The sequence below is a fragment of the Hydra vulgaris genome, chromosome 03 (assembly GCF_038396675.1).
Source record: "Hydra vulgaris chromosome 03, alternate assembly HydraT2T_AEP".
NCBI lineage: Eukaryota > Metazoa > Cnidaria > Hydrozoa > Anthoathecata > Hydridae > Hydra > Hydra vulgaris.
The window spans coordinates 7,452,501-7,464,663 of record NC_088922.1 but is presented as its reverse complement, the minus strand read 5'-3'; the positions used below and the strand labels follow the sequence as shown (position 1 = coordinate 7,464,663).

Here is a 12,163-nt window from a genome sequence, read left to right as displayed (position 1 = left end):
TTTATAAGAAAATTTCATAAAAAAATTTTATAAGAAAATTTCATAAGAAAGTCTATGCAAATATCATATAAATTTAAAGATATGGAAAAAGTAAAGTTTCTTAAAGGTTTACAATTTACTTTTCAAGTTTTCTGCAAATAAGTTTAGTTCTCTTAAGGAAAGGGGACTGTAATATGTATATATATTGAGAACACAATAAACTATAAAATTAACTATAAAATTGTTTTATACCTCATTTTAAATAACAAAACTAAAAAAAAAAAAGCAAAACTAGGCACACGGCAACCTCAACTTTTTAAAACCAGTAAGGGGTTTTAAAAAGTGTGTTTTTATTACGAACATATTTAAAAATTCTAATTTCATATTTAAAACAAATCATTTTATTAAATTTATTTTATTTAAAAATAAGAAATTATCAAAATTACCCAATATAAAGGTAATAAGGAAGTTTAGATATAGTCCGTATAGTATTGGAAGAGTCAACTCGGAAGCCTTTAACTTATAATGCACAAGTTGTAGATAAGCATGCGGTAATTATTTGAATTTCTTATTAACTTTCATAAATCTCTGAAATATCTTTGAATCTCTCTTTTATCATTATCATAAATATTATAACTATTGAATATACTTTTACTTATAAATAGTATGTATATTTCGTAATTTTTTATTCTGTTTTTAAAGTTACTAAAGTTTAATTTTTTAATATTTTAGTTAACAAAACATATTCTGTTTTGTAGGCTATGTATTGAAATTGTATATCGACAAGCTGTTAATTTTATAGAAGTGGAAGATGAACTTATTTTAGAAATAAGTAAGTTGTTATTTATTGTTTTTGTTAGATATTCAATCATGTTTTAAATGAATCTAATTATTTAGTACAGTATTACTGTCTAGTGGTGATATTCAGGTTAGATTTTATAAAGTTAAATTTACTTTTAAAGAATCTTTCAAATTTACTTCTTAAAAAATTTGTTTGCTTTTTGTTGTTTTTTTAGTTTCTAAGTTAGAGAAGTTAGAGTGAGCAGTGAAAAATACTTAACTACTTCTAAAATAGAAGAGATATTTGAATGTTTTTAGTTAAATATGTATACTTAATTGATCTATTTTTGAAATTTTGTATTTAAATTAATAAATTTGTTAAAAAATACCTTTTTTTTTCTTTTAAAATTAATTTAAATTAATATTAAGTTATGTTTATAAAAAAGTTTTGTTGAAAAGTTATACATTTTGTTTTTACACTAAACACCATCAAAATTCGAGTCAGCAGAACATGCAAAATATTAAAATGTTTTAAGAGCTGCCATGACAGTGTTTATGATTCTCCGTGTTAAAATAATATATTGTCATTAAAGACTTAAAGAATACTTTAAATTGCAGTTAATAATTTTCATAATAATCAACAGTTATTAATGAATTAAGTATTCATAGGTATCTAATAAGTACTTACAATATGAAGGAACTTAAACATCAATTTTTCACTATGCATGCTCTTTATTGATGTGTCCTCTGTCCAAGAAAACATTGTTTTTAATTAAAAGGATCATAATTATAAAAAATTAACATTTTACTAAGTTCTTTTTTTGATTTTATTTTTTGTTATTTTTTGTTTGTTTTTATAACTTTACTTTTATTGTTTCATGATGGTAGAGTTATTTTTCATGTTTAACTGCAAATATTACGTATTACAAACAATTTAAATTTAGTTATTATTCAATTTCTTTAGTTCTTCTTTAGTGCTCTACGAACTATCATGTTTACTTTGTCTACTGTTAAAATATGGTTTTAACTTAGTAAACTTTAATTATTTTAAATTTACTAAATTATAAACATACAATGTTATCACAAATTATCCATTCAACAATGCTTAAAACATTTTACTAAAGGAGTTACTTACTAATTTACAATAACTTATTATCTACTGAAGCTCAATTGAGAAATAAAAAACAGCGTAAAAAATGTTTTCATTGTTAATTAAACTCGAATGTAAAAAAAAAATTCAAACAATTTTTTTAAATAAAAGGTTTTTCTAATATTTACATTTTCAGAACAATTCACGGTTTTTACTAAATTATAATCATGTGACAACCTCGACCTAATCCATTAATACAAAATAGTGAATTTTTCTCATTTTAGTTAGGTAAATTTATTTACTAAAAAAACGTATAAACTTGAAGAAATTGAAATAACAGGAAACTAAAAAATTTAAAAAAATTTGTTTTGACATTTCTTTTTTAAAGCATTTTAAAATAACATAATATTAAGTATTTAATAGTGATGAAAATTTCCGGGAAAATTTTATCAAAATTTACGGAAATTTTCAAAAAAAAATTTATTTAATTTACTACTCTATGATTAGATAATAAACAAAATTGCAAAGAATTATACACCTAATCCATTTATAGTTAAGTAATTTTATTTTATTTTATGCAAAAATATATAAGAGTGAAAAACCACAAGCAAAGTTTTGGAAAGATTTGTTTTTAATTTTTAAATTTACTGAAAAATAATTTTCCTGCATATTATTAAATGTATTTTTTATTATTATTTTAATAATTATGCTACAGCTATTCTGTCATAATATAATGATAGGCCTTTGCAAATGCTAATGCTTAGCCGTGTGAAAATCAATACTATCATCACTTAAATATTCACTGTCATATTCATTATCATTATCATTGAGTGATAAGGAGCTATGACTTATATTGTTTTTACCACCAACCTTTTTCTTTTGTAAACATAAAGGTTTTTTCTTTTTAGAATTAAGTTTAACTAATCTATTCTGTAATTTCAAATTGTAAGCAATAATAATAACTTTGATGCTCTTGTATCGGTTAAACGATTTCGTTTTTTAGATTTTTGCAATGAAAACTCTTTGTTTGCACACTCAGCAGATGCAATGCTGCAGTTGCAAGACATTATTAATGCTACTCTCGCCAATAATGTTGTTGGTGCATATGCTTTCCACCATATAACTGGATTACACTCCACACTCAGCTTCCAAATATAGCTGCGACTATCCTGGCTAAATATTTCACTACAAGCTTTAAAATTGATTAATTCATCCAATATAACATCAGCAGCTAGTTTCATTTTCAGCTATTCTGAATATATGCTGCTCAGCTAAAATCGTATCTGAATGATTCAAATCCTGACCAAAAAATCTTGGATCAAGCAAATTAGCTGCAAAATGTATAGGTTTTATGACAAAATCATCACGTTTTTTAACACAAGTAGTGGTATTCTCTTTTTCTTGTAAAGTCAGCAGTGCTGAGTTTTACAACACATCAGATATCTCAGCTGTGACATATGAGTAGACTTGTGATACAATAGAAACTGATGCTGTATCAACCTCTGATTCAAGAATAGCCTCTGATACAGGTTTCAGAAGTTTGTAAGCTAATTCTGTCTTTTTCCAAAAAAATTTATTTAACACTAATTCTTTAAGGTTAATTCCTTTTTTTGTTGTTGTGTTATTCAATATGTTCTTGTGCTTTCTCATTAATTACTGCCAATCACAATGAGTCACAAAGACGCAGATTGCGTTGTAACATTGAAAACTGAGATGACCATATAGTTACAACAGGAAGAATTATTATCAAATTTTTTTTCAGAGCATGTAGGCTACAATGCTCAAGGATACTCTTTAGAACATGCTTGTTTTTGAAAAACTTTATTTGTTTATTTTGCTTAGGTGTTTTAGAAATTATGTTGTTCCTCTTTACTAGGTCACAAGCTAACAAATTTAGACCATGAGAAAAACAGCCATATTTTGACATCCGATCATATTTACTTTCTATCAATTTCCAAACAGCCACCATGGCCGATACATTGTCAGTGCAAAAAGCTTTTATTTTTCTCTTGTTCGATAAAACATTTTCATCTTCAATAACCTCAACCATTATATATATATATATATATATATATATATATATATATATATATATATATATATATATATATATATATATATATATATATATATATATATGTGTGTGTATACAGTCACAAGCAAGATACAGTCACAAGCAAGGTTTAACAAGAAGACAAGGTCTTTTAGACCTATCAACATTTTCAAGTGATGAAAAACACGATTTTTTATTGAAAGCTGGTTTACTTGATTATGGAAATTTTTTTACGACAGTTTGCTATTATCATAGAGAATACTTTGGAGTTGCATTTGAAAGAAAATCTCAGAAATGCTGTAATCTATTTAAAAAACATGGAAATCAAAAGAAAAAGGTAAAAGGTAATTTTGATACTATTTTGATTATTAGAGGTTTGAATAGTAATTAAATAAACTAAAGAAATAATAAGACAACTAAATGCTTTTTTAAGGAGAAAATTCAAATATTTTTTTAAATTTAAAATTTAATTGTTTTATAAATTAATAAATATACTAATATGTTCTTTACAATGATGCTTAGTTGATATTAGTTTTTAGAAACTATTGCTTCTTTTTTTTATATAGGAAATGTGAAGATATTGCTATCAATAGCAATAACTCTTAAAATACAAGATATTCCTGTTGTACCTGGGTGGAAATTATGCAGTAGTTATTACAAAAGGGTACAGAGTATAAATAAAAAATTAGAATCAAATGATCAATGCTATAGCAGGGTTGAGTCTGAACATGAACAACGCTCAGCTCTCAATGAAAGTCTTCAATCTATAGGTGTGTCACCTATTAAGCTTAAATCAGTGCCAAAACACCAACGGTTACCAGCTGCCAAAAGAAAATTTGATCAAATAACTGAAGCAACAACAAACAAAATAAATGAAGTTTATAATATTGATCCTATGATTAGATTGACATCATCTTGTACACCACTAACTTCTTCATTTGATCACCATAAAATTGACGATATAAACTCACTTTTAAATGAATTAAAAGATAAGCTAAAAAATGTGATATACTCCGCATAAATACAGATATTAACATTAACTCCAGAATCATGGTCACTTCCAAAATCTGCAGAATTTTTTAATGTACCTATTTATCTTATACGAGAAGCTAGAAAAGCTAAAAAAAAAAAACATGGAATTTTGTATAAACCATCATAAAAAAAAGGAAGTCACTTTCCTATGAAACCATCTAGTTCATAGCTTTTATCAAAGTGACGAGTACACATGAATGATTCCTGGAAAAAAAGATTTTGTGAGTATAGGGTACAGGTAACACATGCAAAAAAGACTAATATTGAATCAAAAAATCAATTTTCAATCAATAATATCGATCACCATTACAACCAAGGTTTACTATGGGAAGAATTTTGCCAGGAACAAGATGCTTCCACCATCTTATACCAATTAATAAATGTACAATTTATTTTAAGAGGATGAGTCAACAAACTGATTTTTAGACATTTAACCTTGTGCAGATACCAAATGAGCTGGTTGTGCAGCAGGTTATTTATAATCATATGGATTATGTAGCTTGCAATTATGACAATTTTTGGTGGATTGCAATTATAACAAAAAAGAGAAGGAGATTATAAAATTTAATTTATGCATCCACATGGTCCCAGCCCAAGTTTTTTATGGCCTACATGGGAAGATATGTGTTGGGTCCCATCAAACCATGTTTTGTGTACCATTTATCCGCCATCTACAACAAATGGTCGCATATATAAAATTTCAGAAACTGAGTTAGAAAAAATTATTGAAAAAAATAATAAAGATTTATAGAAAAATTTTTAATGCATTATTATTTTTATATTTGTATGTTATTTTTTCAAATTTAGTTAAGATCCAACTTTATGTGAGTATGTGTAATTGTCACAATTTGGCTACAAAATTCTCCTAGTCACTTCTCTTTATGTTTTTAACACACAAAAAAAAAAAAAAAGAAAAAAAAAAAAAGTATAAATTTATTATTTCCCTCACAAAGACTTTAACAATAACTTTTTACAACATAAAATTAAGACATAGCTAACTTTATCATAAATAAGTTAGCAAAAAATTTTATGCTGACTCAGCTTTATTTAAAAGGCTACATTTAGACAAGTTGAAAAATGCAGTAATATATTTTTTATTAATAGCAATGTTTGATACCTATATTGTAAGTTATAACAATGTCTCAAAAAAATTATCAAGGTGACATCACCATTTTGATATTTTTTTGAAATACCCCAAAATATATGCCTTTATTATCTAATTTACATATAATTAAGGTGGTCAAAAAAATTTTCAATTTGAAATTTGTATCCGTTATGTGAAAGATTGTCTATGTACAAAATTTCAGGATGATACCTCATTTCGTTCATAAAATACACAGGTCAACAAAAAAAAAAAAATTTTCTGGTGCCAAGCAAACAATTTGTTTTTTGTATAGCATTTCTCATTTTGATTTCAAATATGTAACTCTTTTTTTACCATCACGTCAAGTTGTAAAGATATTTAGGTTCAAATCTTAAGTATTTAGGGTAAAGTCCCTAATATTGTCGAAAAAAAAGTTATTCAAAAGTATGTCAACCTGGGTCTCAAAAGAAGCGTATTTTCATAGAGATTTTTAAAATGTTATTCAATTGTAATAAAAATAAGTATTTTGTGTATTTTTGCTGAATAACATTCTATTGAAATTTTTTTAAGAGTCTTTAGCATTTTTTCACATAATTTTTTTGTTAATAAATTTTAAGGAAAAATATTTATGTTTTCTAAAATTATATTAGTTAATGTAATTATTCCTCATTAAAAAAGTAAGGTAATAGTAAACAATACAAAAAATATAAAATTACAAAAAATATATTTGCACGCAATTATTTAAAAACTTCCAAAGTTTCCGAAAAATTTACAGACTTGAAAATTTCCGGAAATTTTTAACACTAGCATTTAATAAGTTATTATATTAAGTTATTATTAAATACTTAATATGATATTATTATATTTATAATATTAAGTATTTAAAAATAAAATATCATATCAGTGGTATTGTTAAACACAAAGTAAAAAATGAAAACTATAATAAATCAGGGCTTGTGATGAAGCGAGCGCGATCCCGCTCAGCTCGTAAAACGTGCCCGTAAACGGTATTTAAAATTAGTTTTTGTTCATAGTATAGATTTTTTATTAACTATTATTTATTTTAACTCAAATTTAAAACGATTCTGTTGTTTAGAATGTTCGCAATTAAGGACATTGGAAAAGAAAACTAAGTAATGATGTCAATATTTATTAAATGAAAAGTTATTATTCTTATTTATTATTATTTCAAATTATTCTTGTGTTATATTTTTAAGATAAAAAAACGTAATTTAAAAAAGAAATTTCAGAAAAAAATAAAATAATTAATTTAAATAAAAAATATCAAGAAATATAAAAACCATTAACCATTAATTAAGTTTACAGAGTAACATTTTAAAATACATATATCAAAACAACGAAGCAAAACTAAGTCACTAAATTATACTTCAATACTAAATCAATAAGAAGTTGCGTTTTTGTTTGATATTATTTTTTTATAACATAAATAGTTAAAAATAAAATCGCGATCTGACAATATACAAGAAGTTTGGAAGTATAAAAATCTCTTTCGTTGAAGTAGTTTCATAAGTGTGATACTAATTCAAATATTTTTTGACGAAAAAATTATGTAATAAATAAAAAAAGGTATATAAAAAAAAAGCTTTTTATGAGCATCGCCTTTAGGAATTTTCATGATTGCGCTCGCCGACGTTATCTCAAGCGCACATAATCACGCTCGATGAAAACATATTCTAATTTTACGAGCGCGATATAACACGCTTGACAATTTTCTTCATCACAAGCCCTGATAAATATAATAGTTCTATATACTTTATTAAATTATATATATTTCTGCAAAACTTAAAAAATTTTTTCAAAACTTTAAAAAGGTAAAGCAAACATTACTTTACCTTAACGATAATAAGAACATTTAAAAAAAGTACGCTTTTGAAGAAAGCAATGTTTTAGCATGGTTTCTTTTAAAGTTATTGCAAATGCATTCATTTCAACTAAAATTTCACATGTTTTTGTAAACGTATGTAAAAACCATGCTAAAACATAATTACTTGCTTCAGTTGCATACTTAATTATTAAACTTAAAAGTAACGCTATTGAAGAAAGTATTAGTACGGTTTTTTTTTAAGTCGTTGAAAACGCGTTTTAAATTTTAGTAACTTTTAATTTTTTTGCTTTAAAGTAAAGTAACGTTTGCTTTAAAGTAAAAGTAAGGAAACATCTTTATATATGTATATATATATATATATATATATATATATATATATATATATATATATATATATATATATATATATATATATATATAATAAAAAGTTTAAATAGAGTAAGTGCAGTGGTAAAATTCTTGTTTAATAAGTCTTATTATCTCAATGTTATTTGATATTATATTAATGTTTAATGCTAGTAGACTATTTATAGAACACTAATTATCCAGCTCATAACCAAGAGACTTTTAATTTAATTGAGGAAACTAATTAAATTTTATCATTTTTGAAAAAACCACTTTACTTAAGCAAAAAATACAACTTAATAGACTGGAATGTTTTTATTTCAAATATAATAATATAATAAATTAAATATTAAAAATATTTGTATAATAATATAATAAATTAAATATATTTAAATATGCATATACATTAAATATATATACACATGTTTGACGAATATGTGTACATATTGAAATTTGTTCACCAAATTTAAACAAATACTAGTATTCAGTATTATTTGGTTGAATAAAATTTTAGACTGATGGCAAATATTTATTAAAAAAGTTTAAAAATTTACTATTCGCTATTCTCTATTTAGTTTATGAAAAAACTATTCACTAGTGCTTATTAGATACATACCAGTATCTAAAAGGGAAGTTATTAAAATATGTAAATGAGATCAGCTAAAAAATCATTTATTTCAAACTGCTTTCAATAGCAATAGATCTGGTTTAGATAGCAGCAGAAATATATTGCTATACCACTGTTAAAATCAATGCTTCTTGATTGTAAAAAAGAAAAAAAGACTATATATATATATATATATATATATATAGTCTTTTTTTTTTCATGAACACCACAGAATGTCTTTTACAATTTATATAATAATTATGATAAAAAAAACTCTAACCTACAAACTGGAATTTTCATTGCTTATGCTTTGCAACAAAATTCTTTATGGATTGTTATGTTTTTTAATTATTACTTTTGATTTAAAATCTATAAAACATGAACAAATTTTTTATCATTTTTTTTTAGAATTTATTTAAATTTTGATTTTGGTCAACAAAACTTAAATAAATTGTCTGACAAATTAAGGTCATTCAGAGCAAAGTATAGACATAGCAAAAAATAATATAGGCTTACTTATAGTAAAATTTACATTAACTTTTTTTTTTTTAATATTGATGGATTTTGTTCATGACTTATTCATGAAACTATGGCATATTTTTTACGCTTAACAAAGTAAAACAGCATGTTGATTTTAGTACAAAAAAGTAAGTCTCTTAAATAAAGTGAGGCTTATTTTAACAACCAAGTTTTGTGAAGAAAAAAAACAATGTTTGCTTAATACATTTACTATTTAAGTTTAACAAGAATAATTTAGTTTAAACTTATGTTTGTCATTTTTTTAAAATTTGTTAAATAAAAAGAAAAATAGCACTGAGGAATGACATAAGAAAACATGGCTGTGAAAGTGGAAGGTAAATTAGTGGGAAAAACACAGAAAAAATCATCAGGTGGGCATGTAGTATTACGCTAATGGGTATTTCATAATCTTAACTCATTAAAATTAACATATAACAAAGTAAAAACGAATACAGTATTGTAAGCCAAAATAAATTAATACTTACTTCGTTAGCATTTGCCATTAAATTGTGAAAAACAACTAAAGCTTTAAACACAACTACCCAACTAGAGTTAGTACAACGTTCAAATAGCATGTCTGCCACATTAGGAATACTAACATTATCATACTCAAGAGAGTTATGGATATCTAAAAAAAATTTCTTTTAATATTTTGATGCTAATATACTGATATTATATACATTGTATATAATATCAGTATAACATATAACATTGTATATAATATTGTATATAATATATATTCATTGTGTTGAATATATTGATTGATTTTCAAGTAGAAAAAAGTTAGACAAAAAAAATGATATTTAATTAAAAAAACAAATATATATGCTTAAATAACTCTATACATCTGTTATATAATAATATTCAACTTAATGATGCCATTACCTATTTGTGCATGTTTGATACAGAACTCACGGCAGCCATTAAAGCTGAGTTAATGGCGAGAAAAGTTATTCAGCACTTTTTTTATTAGAAAATGTGGCTATATCTAACTAATGTAAATTTAAAATATGTAAATCTTAAAGTTCATTTTAAGGTTTCCAGTTTTACTTTTCAAGTAGTTTACAAGTGGAGTTTGCGCAAGGGAAAGGGGTATACAATATATACATACAATATCTATAGAATCATAAAATTGTTTTGTTTTTCATTTTTTTTAAATAAAAAGATTTAAAAAAAGCAAGCTGAGGATTTGAACCTTTTTTTTAATTAAACATAATTGAAAATCGGAATTTTATATTTAAAAGATAATATCTTATTAGCATTGTTTTATAATAAATGAAAGTTTTAAAATTACATAATATCAAGGTAATAAGTAAAGTTAGGTGTTTACAACTCTTAGATTACTCCCCCATTTAAAACATTCTGAACCGAATGGACAACAATGACAATTAAAAAATAATCAAAATAGTATTAAAGTCTGTTTCATTTGTTTATGAGCCAATTAAGATATCTATTTTTAAAATTGCTAGAGGTATTGTTGATGCACAGGGTTAGATATTCAAATCTCTATCTGTATTTCTTATTAAAGCTTTACAAATCTCCGATGTATCTCTTATTCTGTCTTTTGTCATTATCATAAATAATATAATTAAAAAATATACATTTATTTATAACTAGTATGTACCTTGTGCAATTTTTTAAATTTGTCTTGGGAATTACTAAAGTTTATATTTTCAACGCGTTAAGTAATGAAACATGTTCCATTTTGTAGCTGATGTATTGAAACTGTATTTTCCTAATATTTACAGGCTGTTTAAATTAAAAGAAGCTAGTAATGACCTTATTTAAAATAAGTGGTTTTTTATTTTTTGTTGGTTTTAAATAACTTAATGTTAGATGTTTGATTATGTTTAATATGAACCTAATTATTAGGTACAGTGTTATTCTCTGGTGGTTTATATAGGAACAAAAGTCAGATTTTACTTTTAAGAAAGTAGTTTATTTTACTTTTAAGAACCTTTTATAAACTTTACATGTTTTTTTTTTTTGTGTTTTTTTTTGTTTTAACAAATTTTTTTTTTGTTCAAAATGTTTAAAATTAAATAGCAATACTTTAATTTGCATTTTTATTAATGTCATAGATAATCACAAATTGTAGGTCTTAATTTATAATTTATCTTTATTTTATAGTTTGTATTTATCTTATTGTGATAAAGTTATACAGTTACTTATGCGCTGTTCTAAAATAAAACTTGGTTGACTAGCTGCTATGTTGTTGTGAAGTTGCAGTTTGTATTTTTTTGTTTAGATATGAAGATAATGATAACATTTAGCAGCCAAGTATGTTACATTTTAAATCCATTATAATTATTTAAATGATATTTTTAATGAAATTACAAATAAGAAGTTTCTAATTTCATTTGATGATATGAAAACTATACATTAATTTATTATTTATTTTAAAACATTAGCTCATTTTAAATTGAATTTAAATATTATAGTGAATTTAAATAAAGTCATCAGTAAGTTAACTTTTCTTTTTATCACCCATCATATTGTTAACTATTTAAATTTTTTCATTTTTTTTATTTCCATTTTTAGTTGAGCTGGATCATGATTCTAATGTATCTTATAGTAACTAACTTATACAGCTAAGATCCATATTTTAGTTCTTAAAGTTTAGATATTTTAAATTTTTTACTTTAGATAAATAAATAAACATATATATATATATATATATATATATATATATATATATATATATATATATATATATATATATATATATATATATATATATATATATATATATATATATATATATATATATATATATATATATATATATTAGTAAAAACACTTATCTAATTTTCTTCAACAAATTTTTT

General features: G+C 23.7%; 1 protein-coding gene across 3 annotated transcripts in view; it reads right to left on the bottom strand.

Annotated features, from left to right (window-relative positions):
- LOC100203445 (phosphatidylinositol-binding clathrin assembly protein LAP) overlaps positions 1-12,163 on the bottom strand; it is a 71,750-nt gene that overhangs the window by 47,787 nt on the left and 11,800 nt on the right. For all 3 annotated transcript variants that reach the window (XM_065792225.1, XM_065792223.1, XM_065792224.1), the window contains exon 2: positions 9,821-9,963. In XM_065792225.1, the coding sequence (XP_065648297.1) occupies positions 9,821-9,963 (143 nt within the window). The remainder of the gene's footprint in view (positions 1-9,820; positions 9,964-12,163) is intronic.